The sequence below is a fragment of the Caloenas nicobarica genome, chromosome 4, assembly GCF_036013445.1.
Source record: "Caloenas nicobarica isolate bCalNic1 chromosome 4, bCalNic1.hap1, whole genome shotgun sequence".
NCBI classification, from domain to species: Eukaryota; Metazoa; Chordata; class Aves; order Columbiformes; family Columbidae; genus Caloenas; species Caloenas nicobarica.
The window spans coordinates 23,394,504-23,409,608 of NC_088248.1; the positions used below are offsets into that span (position 1 = coordinate 23,394,504).

General features: G+C 36.2%; 1 protein-coding gene across 4 annotated transcripts in view; it reads right to left on the reverse strand.

Moving 5' to 3' along the window:
• LRBA (LPS responsive beige-like anchor protein) overlaps positions 1 to 15,105 on the reverse strand; it is a 412,983-nt gene that overhangs the window by 49,404 nt on the left and 348,474 nt on the right. For all 4 annotated transcript variants that reach the window (XM_065634945.1, XM_065634947.1, XM_065634944.1 and 1 more), the window contains one exon: positions 11,101 to 11,268. In XM_065634945.1, the coding sequence (XP_065491017.1) occupies positions 11,101 to 11,268 (168 nt within the window). The remainder of the gene's footprint in view (positions 1 to 11,100; positions 11,269 to 15,105) is intronic.

The following is a 15,105-nucleotide window of genomic DNA, read 5'->3' on the forward strand; positions in this document are numbered from 1 at the left end:
AAAAACAAATCTTTGGTAAGGCCAGAATTGTTCCAGATGCTACAACAAGAGTAATAAAATGAAACAAGGTACTAGTTCTTTACAATAATCCACACAGTATGCATCTCAGACCACACACTTGTATGATAAGCATGGTATTTTGAACGTTAATTAATTTATAAGTATGAAAGTCATAAGCAAATTTCACAAGTTAACATTTATCTGATTACCACAGTAATCTGTTCCTAAGAAAATCTCCTGGATCATCTCCTCTTTTCTTGGGGGATGGGAAGGGTAGAATGGGGATAGGGAAGTAAACTACAAGTGGAAGAGTGAAAAACTTGAAAACTTGGCTTAGCTATAATGTAGCTTTTGGCCACTGCTTACTACAGATATTTTCAGTTTTTGAACTTACCCTCTAATCTAACTGTGAAGAAAGTTAATTCAACAGTATGCAGTACCCACCAAATACGGCTGTAAATTTTTTGGGAAGGAGGGTGATGGGGAGGTTGAACATATGGATGCAGTTAAGGTAAAAACAGATGTTTGTTACTTTTCTTTGCAGCAACACTCAGAAACTAAGTCAAAATTGCTTTTTTTCCATGTTTATGTCTGAAAGAACTATAAAATTAAATATGAGGGAGGGAGGGTGGAGGGGGAATTGCAGTGAGTGTCACAGAGAAAAAAACGGTCTCCAGTTTTGAACTCAAATCCTGAAATGAAGGCCCATATAGTTAAAAGGCAAGACATACACCATTTAACTGTAGATTTAAAGACCCTTAAAGAGTCTAGCTCAGAGTTGCTTTCATCATGCCTGCTCAGACAGACAGCACCAAATTGTCTGAGGAGTCTAATGGCACAGCATACCCATGTTAACAAAATGTACACCTCGATCTGAACGTACGACAAGCTACACCCTTACTGTTCTTTACAAAGAGGCTACTTCCAGTCACTGTTGCCTTTACAGATCCACACCTAAGTATTGCCAGTTACTTCTCAAATCTGTAAGATTTTATTGCCAAACATTTGAAAGCCCAGGTGTAATAACATCATGCATTGTAATACATATTCTTTCAGCGTACGTGTTAGGGACAGAAAATGTTTTGGGTTCATCCTCCATCTTTCTACCCTGTATTTATGTCCAGAAAATAACAGCCCTTCGAAAAATAATTACTTTGGCTCTCTGCCGCTCCTACCTCACTTTTCAATATTCAAAAAGGTTTACACACATGTTCCTCAGTGACTTCTATTGGCTTGAGCAATATGCAATTATGATTACTTGCTTTCCCTTTCCTTCCACCCAGATGTTGCTTTACAGCATCAGAGAACACAGAATATTTGACAGGTTTCCCCTCAGACAGTGAAGGTGAATGCCTTAGCGTCCAACTGACTAGCTCCTTTCCCCATGGGACGGTGATTAAAATCAAGCTCTGATACCAAGTGATCGGAAAACCTCTTCTGACCAGACAGTCACTTACAGCCCTACAGTAAGATTCTTAGTTAAATTCCTCACAGACTACAGTCTAGATAACACTAGCCAGAAAAAAAGCATGATTCATAACAATTAGATAAAACGGCTGAAAAGAGGCTAAAGATTATGGAAGAGAAGCTCTTCATAGTACCATCTACCCTTGTTTCATAACAATTCCCATTAGATCAAGATTGTGAAAAATGGGCAAAATGCTTTTCTGAAACAGGCAATGTATACGCCTGCTGACGGTACACCTGCCCTGGGGATATTGCACTACACTTGACCCAGGGAGAAAATAGAGCACTCAAATGGTAGTATGATAAATTCACACACTCACATCCACCATTTTAAAAACAAAATGAGCAACCTAATTTCTTTATGCCAAACCAGAAAAATCTTGCTCTCATTTCAACTTCACAAATCAACCCCTTTATAATGAATCACTTCAATTTTTGGTTTTATCATTGCACTATTTGCTTAACATGCTGTTTTAAAGAAAATTGCCTATGATAGCTTTGAAATCTAACAAATGACAGGGGAGGGAAAGGAGCAAGGAGAGAAGAAAGGCTAAAGAAAAGACACTACAAGATCAAGAGTTACATAGAGTTCTCTAGGTATCATTAAACATGCCTGCAAAATGTTCATGGTATACCTTCTGTTAACCAAGCGGAGCGTAAAAGATGCCTGTTGCAGCTCACTAATGCAGTTCCTACTTCAACTCAAGTAACACAGGTTTATGGTTTCAGAGCTGAAGTGTGGGCAGAAATACTGTCACCAGCCTGCAGAGGGGGACATTATTGGAGTACACGAGCAAGTTGGTATGAAGTAAACAGCGCACAACCCTCGCCTGCTGCAGTGCATTAGGGATGTGCGTAACAAAAACCTGTATGCCTCATGACACAAGAAAACAACAGAAAAATGTAGAAATGAAAGCCATAGGGGTTTTTTTCTGCCTTCCTTGTAGCTTCCTTGCAAGAAACACATCTTTTGTTTTTTGGTTATTTTTGTTTGGTTTGGTTTGTTCCCTTATTTCCGTTCCTTCTATCTGCTCAAAATACCATAGTTGTCTGTTTGGAAGGTGGTTACCAGCCTAACCACTTGCTATTTATTAAATCCAAACTACTACAGATCCCTGGGGGAGGCGGGCTACCCTACACAAGATTTTTCTTTTCTCAAAGCTTTTTGAGATTCAATATATTAATAACACTTTCTTCTGTTTGCATCACAGAAATGTGTAGAAGGGAGCACTGCGTAGAATACCTTCCACCACATCTTTAAACACAAAGACACTAACCCAGCTCTTAAAGTACATTAAGAAATGTTCTGTGAGAATAAAGAAAAATGAAGTCTTTTTGTCCAGACAAACCAGTACAACAATTAGATGGCAGTCATTAAAGTAAAACAGGAAGTAATTGCAGTTTGCGAAAATACAAATAGATCCCCCCTCAGGCCATGCAAGTTGCTCCAATTTGAATATATACATTCCAGGCATATTAAACAGAGGCACAGCATGGCCTCGCTGCAATCTCCAGTTCACGCAGCTGTCTGTCTACTGCAGCGTAATCCCAGCTGCCAATCTGAAAGAAACCAGTTAGACAGAGCAGACACAACCAACAGAAACAAATGTCACTCAATAATGTTCAGAGGCACTGGGTTCATGGATAATTTCAAACAGTATCTCTGTCTGGAGCACTGATGTGCTCATTCAAAACACCTAAATCTTTGGCTACTGGAAAGAAGCAGATAAAAAAACTAGAACTAGAAAAACAGGTCTGGTAGTACTTCAAAGAGACTGACTAAATAAAAAGGGTAAAGAGTCTAAAAAGAAAGTTAAGATGAATTTAAAGACTCGCAAATAAAACTGGATTCGGTACAAGCGAAATCCAAAGCAGCTCTGGGGATAGTTTTTAAAAATATAACACTCTCCATTTTATTTGAGCACCAAAACCGAACTTGCCTCTTGTCTCTCTTTACTATGGCAGCTGAATATTTCAAGAGAGCAACTCACTGCTTTAATTTCAAATCAATAATTATCACACAGAAAGCAGTGGCATTGCTGTGTGAAATACCTTGAAACTTCACCAGTTGCTGACATTATTCAGTCACTCATCTAAATAGCTAAACATAATCTTTAAAACTTGCTACCTTAACACAGTCTACCTGCTACTCACGTGACTCCAAATTTTCTGATATAAAATGTTTTCCGCTGGAAAAAAAAGGCAATCTGTTCCAACCTGTTAGCATTCCACGGAATTTCTTCAGCTTGATGCCATCTCTATTTATTAAATAAAAAAGCTTCCTTAAAATAAAACATTTACATCTGAAGGAGGTTAATACACTGATGTAAAAATCCAACATCTAGTGGTCTTTAAACTGTCTTACATGATCCCCTTTCAGATCCTCTAGCAATTGTGAAAAAGAAACAAATAACTCATTTTGCTAAGAAACACACTTATTTAAACTAAGTCATAACTATTACCTGCAAGATCAAACTAGCTGTTTTCAAGGTATGGGTACAATATTATCTCGGAGTTTTCTACTGCTACGAATGAACTTCTTGTCATCATTTAATAAAATAAAACATTTAACTGAGACTTGATTTTTGGACATTGCTTATGGAAAAGCACCTTCAGCATGACTACAAGCTTTCTTGCTCAAGAAGCAACTATTGTGCAAATGTATCTAATAATATAATACAGTTTGGTAAGTAAATATATCTGCCTACACAGTGGGAACATAGATGACCTGGACACACTAGGTTGCAATGAGCAAATACAATGAAAATACTCCAAACAATTTTTAGTTTCCCAGTTACTGTAAAAGTCAATACAGATATTTTTTGGACTGCGTAAAGAACCTGCAAATAATTGAAGCACACTGATGACACACACACACAAAAAAGAAATTTTTGTAGTCTGTTCACTTGTATATTTGATTCAAGGCTAAATGACTTGCTGTATGATAACTGTAGCTATTATACACTAGTATATCTCATCCTTTCCACATATGGAAGAAAAAGATATAGTAGAGTTAAAAAATAGAAAGACTTCTTCTAAAAAAAGCTATTTTGAAGGATTATGAACATAACTTTTTTCAACCCCTTGTTTACCTTTTTGATTGCTCTGTCTTATTTATTGTTGGCCAACAAATATGACAGCTATCTAAGACTGACCAGCCAGGCACGAATGAAAATGTAAAGAGTCCAGGGGGTCTCAAGGCCTCTCTGGCTCTGATAGATCCACAAGACAGGTCAAGTAAGAAGAGGTGAGGGACCTGACTGCACTGAAAATTTCTATCCTTTGAATGTCAATCCAGGGCTGAAAAAAAAAAGCACGCAGAGCTGAAGAACTAATTTACATGAGTTACGCCCTTCCAAAATGCTTTACTACTTCCAGCCAAAGCAGTTGTTTAATTCTTATTTTTTTAGTCCTCTAAAATATCACCCTTTCTCCTGCTGGATAGAAAAGCAGAAGCACCAAATAAAATCCAAATCTATTCTGTAATGAAGGACAAAAGAGAACATTCAGGTCAAATGTTTTTCTGGACCAAAACCTAGGTGAATACTTTTACGTCTGTTTCTGAGTGCTGTAGTCAATACTTAAGACAAAGGGCAATAACATCTTGATTCATCGTGTCAAACTCTGGGCTGAATGGAATCAGAGAAGTGCCACACCTCCCAGATATTGCAGTAGACTCTTGCTTACGCTCATTTTGCCTGTTGACTCCAACACCACAGATAGGTCACAGTGTGAGCTCAGATGTGGGATTTAATAGGTAAATGATACGAACCGGTTGCAGGAATAGTGCTCCTGTAATTTTAATGCTCCTTTTACCAGAAGAAAATACTCGATCTTTTCCTGGGAGCATCCCGGTGCCCAGACAAGCTGGTGGTTGGAACTGCCCACCCACAACAGCGACGGAGGCCTCACCTTCGCTACGTGATTCTGCTCTGCGCACCTTCACAGGAAGGGACTGGGGTATGGGTTGGGTTGCAGTTGACAAGTTCTCTTCTCCTTAGCCATGAAAATCAGTATGCTTCCTTTAAATACATTCTTCTTAATTTTGGTTCCATGTAATGATACTTTAATACAGATTTGCAATTAAAACTAGACCAATTCGTAACATTTATTTGGCTTTTCACACTGTTACTGCGCTGTACAATGTCAAGCATGCCATCTGTGCAACACACTTCTGGCCAGAGATGATTCAAAGATTGTTTCTACAGTACTTTGAATTTTGCCTGCATGAATTTGTTACTTACTGAATTCAGCACATCTAAATTTACTGCTCTGTGACAGTATTTTATAATCACTTTATCCTACTTTTTAAAACTCATCACAGTCACAACAAAGGCTGTTGCCCAACCTGCTAAAAACAGACTGATCATTTTCCCAACTATTTAGTAAATGTTAACTATGCTATAAATACAAATCGTGTTTATACTTTGTGAAAGATTCACTGCTGTCAGAGTTCTCCAGCTGAGTTAGAGCTGAAATACGCTATTAACTCCCACCATGAACACAGCTAAAAGAGAGGCCAAAAATGCTTTCTCTGGGATAAGATATCAGATCTGCTACTGCTGTCATGAAACTGGGGTCATATAAACTAAACATCCTTGTAACTTCTTTTGGAAAGCACAGAAGTCTCTCAATCTATAAATATTTAAAAATAAAATTAGACTCATAAGAGACAGATCTAAGATGCATAAAACCTACCCAAAGATATTAATCTGGGGCAACATTTAAAAGCTATTATCCATAAAATAATTTATGCCACATGCCTTCAAACTGAAAAGAATTACTTCCTCTCTTTATGTAATCAGAAGTGGCACATTCAAATAACATACCAAATGCTATGTCCAAGCTGATTCTTCACAATTTTTAAAACTCCTCAGTTCATACGGAAATAAAATATCAAAAGTAGAAAGAAAGGTGCCGATAGAATGGAGAAAGCTGTGCTTCCTAATGTTAAACAGACTACCTCCATGTAACAAAAAGGCAACTTCTCTTCAAAGGAAGAAGTATAAAACAGCTGAATCTAAGGCTAAAAGCAAAACACTTACTGAAAGTATGTGGGGTATTAATTGGATAGGACATACTCTCATATTTTCAATCTATTATTGCTAACTTAAAAATCATCAGTCTTCCTTAATTACTGCCTACAAAGATCATAACAGATAATATTTTTAAAATAATTTAAAGAATGCAGTTAGGTGCTTTTTGATAAGCATGGTACAAAATTCAGTTTGCTTCCTGAGGTTCAGGGGTTCCTGTAGTAAATCAACGATGTATTCTCCGAGTAACATTTTGCCGTCCCGCTAATAACTTCATCTCTTTTCTTTACATTTATCCAGTGTTTGTGCTAACTATACAGGGGTATCAGTGAAGAAATGAACTTTTAATTAGGAACTCCAAGTGCAGCCCAGATTCACAATCATCCTTTGTTACACCATACCAGAGACAATAGGAAATTTTATTCTTCTGACCAAGACAGTAATGGAATACTCACAAATCACTTCAAGATACAAATTATTTACTATGGATTGTGCTTCACCACTCAATCAGTTGCTTGTCCGAATGGCTTAGATCTAATTCTACTTTTTTTTTTTTTTTCCTTCTCCATTCTTGGGCAGCTATAGCAAAAAGAGAGGAGAATTTGTGATAAGAAGGTGCTGTGAATTCTCTCCAGAACGGCTGGATGACATTTATCTGTGCTACTGTGACTCCTTGCCTCTTCCACACAGGCAACAAAAAATCCGTTTCACAGCAGATCTTGTGATCGAGAGTTCCAAAGATCAAAACAAGGTGTTCAAGAATGAGTCAACAAAAGGTAGTCGCGTAGCACACCTCTGCTGGCAAATACCGTATTTTCCAGCAGAAAGAGATGTGATATTTACTGCCTGTCAACTGAACAGCAACTTCCCTCCGCAATCATAACCTCCTTCAGCAAGATACACAAGTACAAGGATCAGAGTTGATAATGCTGCTAAAATGACTAGAGGACAAAAAGGGGATGAAGAAAAGGTCTCTGCAGGGATGAGCAGTGCACAAATATGCCAGCAGATATACTGGACCTCTTGCCTTGCTTCTCCTGCAGTTCCCTTCCCCCACTGGCTCTGACTCAAACCCTTCTCTCTTGATCTACTCCCCTCCCCCTGAGATTTGCCTTTGAATTATGCAAGCTTTGCACTCCCCAGGGTTTATCTGCCAAAAAGGTAGCATGTGGCTCAAGGTTTGCATTTTAGTTTAAAATTTTCTATTATAGCAGTCAGATCCTTTCAAAATACTTTACTTCCTTTATTCCCATAGGCAGAAAGAATGGCAGGAAAAAATTGTTCACAGCAGTATGAGAGGATGTAAAAGTTCTACATTTTCAGTTTAAAAAAAAAAAAAAAAAAGAAAGTTGGAATATGGTTTTAATCAAGTAGTTTTCCTTCCTAGACGAGTGCTTCCTTCTTGTAATATATATAACCTGACTGCCTATAAAAATAAAGGTGCCAGTTGGAGCCATTTAGGAGACCTAAGGAAATTCTGCATTAACCTAAACTCCTCCACCCCTTAGTTCCTTCCACTATTATTCTGTGTGTGGCCTCTACTGATGAGTTAGGTCACCAATATCCATACATTTATCTGTGAAGATACTTCAGAAACACATGCATCATAGGCTTCTCATTACTACTGTGGTCCAGGCTTAGCATAGACCATCTATGTGGAAAAATTGCCATGGTTTAAACACATGCTATTATTTCCATATGATACCTAAGCCTTAGTAACTTGCAATTCTCAGTACACAGAAGCTTCTCCTTGTTTTAGGTTTGCAAATAAAAATACATTTTCTGCTACAACTGTCAAGATTTAAAGACCCGACCTCTGAACATTATTGAGGGGAGAAAGCCAAAAGCACCCTTTTTGAAACCAAGAAATCCAGACTAAAATTTCCGGTTTAATAGTTGCCTAATAAACAGATACTAAATCTATGTTGTCATGCCTGCCTAAAAATACCGTTAATTGTCCAGATCAGAAACTCGTTTGGCCTCTAAACAGGAATTTGGTGAAGAAAAGAAGAAATATTTTCTGGCAAGCTGACTGAAGGAGAAAAATAAATGCTGATTGAAGCTGCTCGGCAGTACAGAATGTTAGTGCAGGTCCTCAGGGAGATGGATTAGTAAGCAGGAAGAAGGTGAGGCTGTCAAAGGTGCATGATAAATTCATTTAGCACATAGATATAGAATGATTATGCACATAGATATACACGCAACCAGATTTTTTATTACTTTCATCTCTACTCATAAGTAAAAACAGAATAACTCACCATTGGTGATGTTACTCATTAAATCTCTGCACTGTCAATATCATATCAGAGCTGATCATATGTACCATTTCAAATTACATATACACATTTACATAATACAAAAATAGCCTTTACAAAATACATGTAAATAGCTAGGGATACCTAACTAAAGAGGAATCTTTTTATTGTTCTAATGACCTACTTAAAAATACCAAATAAAAATATTCCATTAGGCCAATCTTCAAGTAACACAGAATGAAAGTGCTACAAGATACCATTCATTCCGCTGCCTGCATTCATCAGTCTGTAGTTTTGACACCATCAGTAGGGTTTGAAATTCTTCTTCTGCTAAGCTACTCCCTTATTATGAACTGAACAACACTGTTATTCTCCCTCTCCTGTTTTCGTTTTTATACGCCACTCGGTTCAGGCAGTATAGAACTCAAAAATAAGAAACACTGTAGTGAAATACAACAAAAACATGCCAAATTAAAAATATTTGGTAACATATATTAATACATTTATAGAAGTCCAAAATGAATGTCTCTCTAACTAAGATGATCCACACTTCCAGACAGATTTGTACCTTCCCTGGTCTTAAATTACATTTTTTCAGGCCACGACTCAAGTAGAACAGATCACAGTTAAACTGATACTAGAACTGTTCTAGAAAAATTTAAAACTACATAAAAATTCTGTGTGACCGACTGCTATTTTGACTGGTATTACTTCAAGTATGAGTTTCATAAATGATTGCTCTTTTAACACCAAAATTAAGAATAAAGTCTGAGCTGATATTAATCACACACAATGTCCAGTCTGTTTTTCAGCTCACACTTAAACCCAGTACTTCAAGAGTCTAATAAATACTCTTTCAAGTAAGAGTATTTCCTTGTCAGTGTACAGCGGACAAACATTATCAAAGAAATGAAAACATGATAGGGTGAACAGTACCATCGAGTACCCTTGGGTCAATAACTCTTTCAAACCCAGATTACGACATTTTTTTTCTTAAAAGCCAAGAGTTCCAGTATCTCATTTCTTAGCTCAATTAAAGATATTTATGTGCAACATCTGTATTTTAGTTCAAAATGGACCAAGATTCAATCTGCAGACTGACGGCAACCCACATAATGATGACACCCAGTCATCACTTTCGCTACTTAAGTCAACCCCTGTGTGCCCATACATGCCCTGTGCACTCCCCAAACCTTTCCACTGCACTCACAAGCCAGCTACAACCCACAAGGTTGCTACAATGTGATTTCCCTACAGAGGCTGTCATGGTGCCCCAACAGTCAGATGGCCAGTATGTACAGAAAAAAATAGTATTATTTAAATAATCATTGCTTACTTCTCAGACCTTCTTTCAATAAGCAATAAATGACAAAAACTTCAATTATCCTAGAATTGTACAGTGAACTTCAAACCTAATATTTGTAAGCAGAAATCTCTTCATTCTTTTCATTCAGTCCACACATACATTTCCTGTAAGTATACATCTAGCCACCCTTTTAAATGAAATTGTTCATAGCATTCATATTTCTTTGTTCTCAGGGACTCAGAATATTTCATAACAAGTACCAGTTACATTTATTCTATAATTAATATACTTACAGCTATACATGATACCAATGTACTACCTGAACAGAGGATGTAAAACAAATCAAAAATCAGTTTTAACCACCCACCCCACCTTCATTTTTTTTAAACAGCTGTTTAAAAAGAGGGAGGAGGAAGGAGTCTTTAAGCCCACAATATCCTAAAGGATGCTTTAGCAAACAGATTTTTCTGAATGGTTCTGAGTGAGACTACTGATCTTTCCAATGTTTAAATGTTTACTTCTGCATATGAAAAATACAGGACAAGTTATTATTAATTTGATAGCAAGCCAAACAAAAATAATGGAATCTACAAAACCACAGTATTTGATGTGCAGTACATATGCAGGATTTCATTAAAAGAGACGTGCTAAAACTGTAGCTTAGTTAATTCAAAAGTGCAAGTCCAATCCAGGCTGCTTACTGTCCTCTGCCATTAAGATCCAGTATTAGTGAACAAAATGACTGCCTTCAGCCACTGAAGCAATCTTTGAACATTCACTTCTGTACTCGCATCCAGTTTGCATGAATCAAGGTGCACAAAGTTTAAGAACAACTTGCATGCTTGTTCTCTTAATTTTGCGTGCTGTGACGACTGGTTCAGGTGCCTTGCATTTGACTGGCCTCTAGCCAAACCACAAGGGAACACAAAGATTTGAACATTCGTTGGTAGCCCTGAACAACGAGGAGCCTTTATACTTTCAACACTGTAGTGGTTAACAAAGATTTTCTTTTCCTATATTCAAAGTACAAACTTACCTCTCTCAATACAGGATCCGTTATTGAACTTAAATTAACAGCTCCTTCGTAAGTCAAATAGTAGAATACATTCAGGGACCTAACAGCCTCTGGCCCTTGCTGTTTGTAGCCAAATATCAGATCAATCCACTGGTGAAGCTGGCAGGAAACAAACTCACTTTCTAATGCCTGTAAAAAAAACCACACACAGAAAATACATAAACTTGAGTTTGCCAGATAGTTATCATTTAGTAATAGTAGAAGCATTTTTTTAATAGTGTACAAAATTATCTTAGCAAAGACAGAACCGATAACAGCATTTTAGACATTCTATCCAAAAAAAAGGTGGGCCCTGTGACAGATGTCAGAGTCTCATTACTAACCCTACTCTAATTCTGCTGATCATAAGTCCTTGCTTTTTAAACTCTAATAGTGAGAATAAGAAAAAGGCAGCAAGTGGAAAGCATTTATGCATTTGTGGACAGCCCAGCTATGTTTTTATGAACACTCAAGATGAAATTGCGCTTTTCTGTGTGATCTGCACAGTGAATAATAACAGCATGATAATCTGATTCTGACAGACAGACAGAAGATTGATAGACTTGGGGAAACTGAACTAGGTAGGGAGGCTAGGGTACAAATTATTTAAGATGCTGGAATAGAAACTTGCTATTACTTTTATGCATTGCTTGTATGTATCTTTTATACAAATGTATACAGAAACAGTACTATGCTGAATGATTAAGCCACTTCTCTGAGGTTGTTATCCAGTTACAATCCAAACCCCAAGGCAAAAGCACCCAAATAATAATGAATCTCTCCATTTTGGTATAAGATACAGCACAAATATATTAAAAGATAACTTAAAAATCACTGTCATCTCAAGAGTTAATTCATCTGGATTAAACCACCAGCTTTCTCTATTTTATTCAGAAGGTTCAATGTATTTCTTATTCGAATGAGCAGATGAAAGAACATAACGAAGTCTGATATTCTCTTCTTCTAACAAAACTAATGGCATTTTCCTTGGAAAGGAAATTCCTAATTTTGAGCAGAGGAAGTTAAAATTAATCTGAAAACCAAGAAAATCACTCTGCAATTTGCACACAAAAATGATGGGTTTGTTTCATTAACCGATGCCTGAAAACAACATTTAAATTGACACATAAAAACAGCAATTGTCTTAATTTGTGTGGTGCACTCCACACAAAAGCCCTAAATATGTTCAAATTAGAGCAAGCTGCTTGATTGTCACTGCAGTCTCATGTCATATTAATGCATGACAAACATTAAACCATACACTTAAATGGCAATTTATATCATTTAAATGTTTACTGCCACACCAGATCATCACTCATTTAAATGTGACTTTCTGACAGCTAATTTCAGTTAATTTTCCTCGATTCACTTAATTAGAACTTTCAATCAAGAAAAGACCTGTACATATCTTTTACATCATATCATTCTTTTTTTTATTATTATTTTTATTAGGATTCCCAGCTACTGAATTGCTGAAAGCATTCTTTAAAATGAATTACCACACAGTATAGTATCTCTTTGGATGATCATATGGAAATACCTTAAAACGGATATGCTTAGACAGGATTTTTTCTTGATTACTTTTTGCCTTTTTTTTTTTTAAATTAAAAATCCCCAACATTTAGACACAGACACACAATTAAAACTATAAAAAACCACAAGCAGGCCAATTAAAAATTAATGATTTCAAAATTGTTTAATAAGATAAAACCAGTCAGGAGTCTCCTGAGTGTCCATAATACTGCAATGTGCAGCCATAAAATTCTACAGGGCTCAGCAAATGACAATGATAGGAATTAATTTTCTTGCTATCCTGCTAAAAAAAAATTAATCCTAGAATATACTTACTGTTATCACTATAACTATTTAATGTCAGGAAAAATAGCATTAAGGATTTGTGACCTTTTAAATATATACATGGTTGGTACATGTAGCAGTTGTTCATATTTTCCTTTTCTTCAAAAGCTAGATTTGTAATGGGTCATATTATCTTCATAAAACACTTGGACATTAATAACTACAGGAATATCACTCTGCAACCTCCTCAGATTAACAGATATATACATGTGACTTTTTGTTAAAAAAGCAAAACTAAAACACTCTTTGCCTTTTCATGGAATGGTTGGGAGTCATCCTGAATTCACTTCTCTTTTTTAAGTTTATAATTATTTTATATGCTTAATTTATTCTGATTCAAAAGTAGACAATTTTATTTATTTTTTTCCACATCAGACCATTTTAAATCTTCTTTCTTATTTGCTAAATCACAAATACAAGGGCTAAAAGAAAAATTACTACAGTCGGCATCAATACTCAGAACACTGAAGGACAGACCAAATATAGCACACAAATTCAAATGATAAATAAGCCTGCCTGTCATTCCAGGTTCACAGTTAAGCTCTTGGTTGGAGGGAATTGCTTACGCTATGACACCATTGATGGAGGAATAACAGTTAACAGACTGAATAGTGATTAAAAAATAAAGTAGATTTTCAAGTAAAACAACACAATGTTCCAGTGCGTGTGATGCACTTTACAGCCGCACTGGTATATACTATTTAAGTAAGGGCACTGACTAAAAAAAAAAAAAAAAAAAAAAAATCTGAGAAGTGGAAAAGTTCCAATTTGCACAACTATCCCATTTTTAAAAGGAGGGTTTTTTAAAAAAGTTACTGTTAGCATTTACCTCTTGCAAAACTAAACCAAGGATGTCGAATGATAAGCATTTCGGATTACTTAAGTGTCTAGGACAGCCAGTGCTCATTAAGGCTCAAGTTAAATATGGCATGCAGCGATGGGATACTAACATCCTTCCCATGCTGCTCTTAAAGCAAACCAATCAATTGTTACCGCTCCCACAGCAGACCCAGTACATCATTTACTGTGTGCTCCGAGGAAAATGTGCAAAACAAGAAAATCCTCTGAAATGGCCAGCATAATACAGTAATATTCAATCCTATTGAGTTATTGTAAAATAAATCAGTGACTAATGCCCAATTGTTAAGGATCAAATAAGACCGTGAAAAGACTGTCACGTGAAGCCACACACAAATTGTCAATTCTGTCCACAGGGACTCATATTAACTTTGACAAACTGTCTTGGGGCTGATATCTGTTTCTTTAATGAGATCTATTAGACAGAGACTAAAACACTTGAGATATGCTAAAAAGTACAGTATACAGATGTCAAACACAAACATCTATTAGTAACTTCCATTTCTCCATTCCCAAGGTAGGAACGCTTCAGACACATCAACAAATTGAAGTTTTGATCATACATGGGAATTTTCATTTATTCATAAATATTTTTCAAATGACATTCTGATGTCACTAAATATGTGCAATCAAAACTACTTAAAGAACAACTCTGAAATTCATTATTTTATGTGCATCTTTTTCTGCCTTGTTTTCTGAAATGAATGAAGAAAGAATAATTTCCTGCTAGCAACTGAAGACTACTAGTCACACACTGATACAAATGATTCAGTAAAACATGGTTGGGATGACAAAAATGTAAAACTAGCAGGTTAGAAAAGATTTTTCCTTTTTTCCAGTATAAATGCTCTAACCATTTATTATGATGTATTTCCCCAAACAATATTATACCCTTGGAATCAAGATTTGTGTCTGTTTCTCATACATGAATAATCTTTCCTATTCACCCAATTAAAAAAAACACTCAGGAATATACTACATTGGCAAGCAAGAAGTTACAATTCTCAAGTACAAATAGTTGCCTATTACCTTTAATGGGCTAAATATTTTAATTCCTTTTTGAAGTACGGAGTTTCCTTTGAAGCACTTAAAATAATTGAGTCTCTTCTTTTGTGTTCCATTTGAAAAACATTTATTTATGAACAGAAAAAGCATGAATTAGGTTTTCAGATATTTTTACCACAAATACAATTTTGATGTGAAAAATACTCTTCTTGAACACACCAAAGCACCAGCACAACTGTAGTACCAGGTAACTACTTTAAGCACATG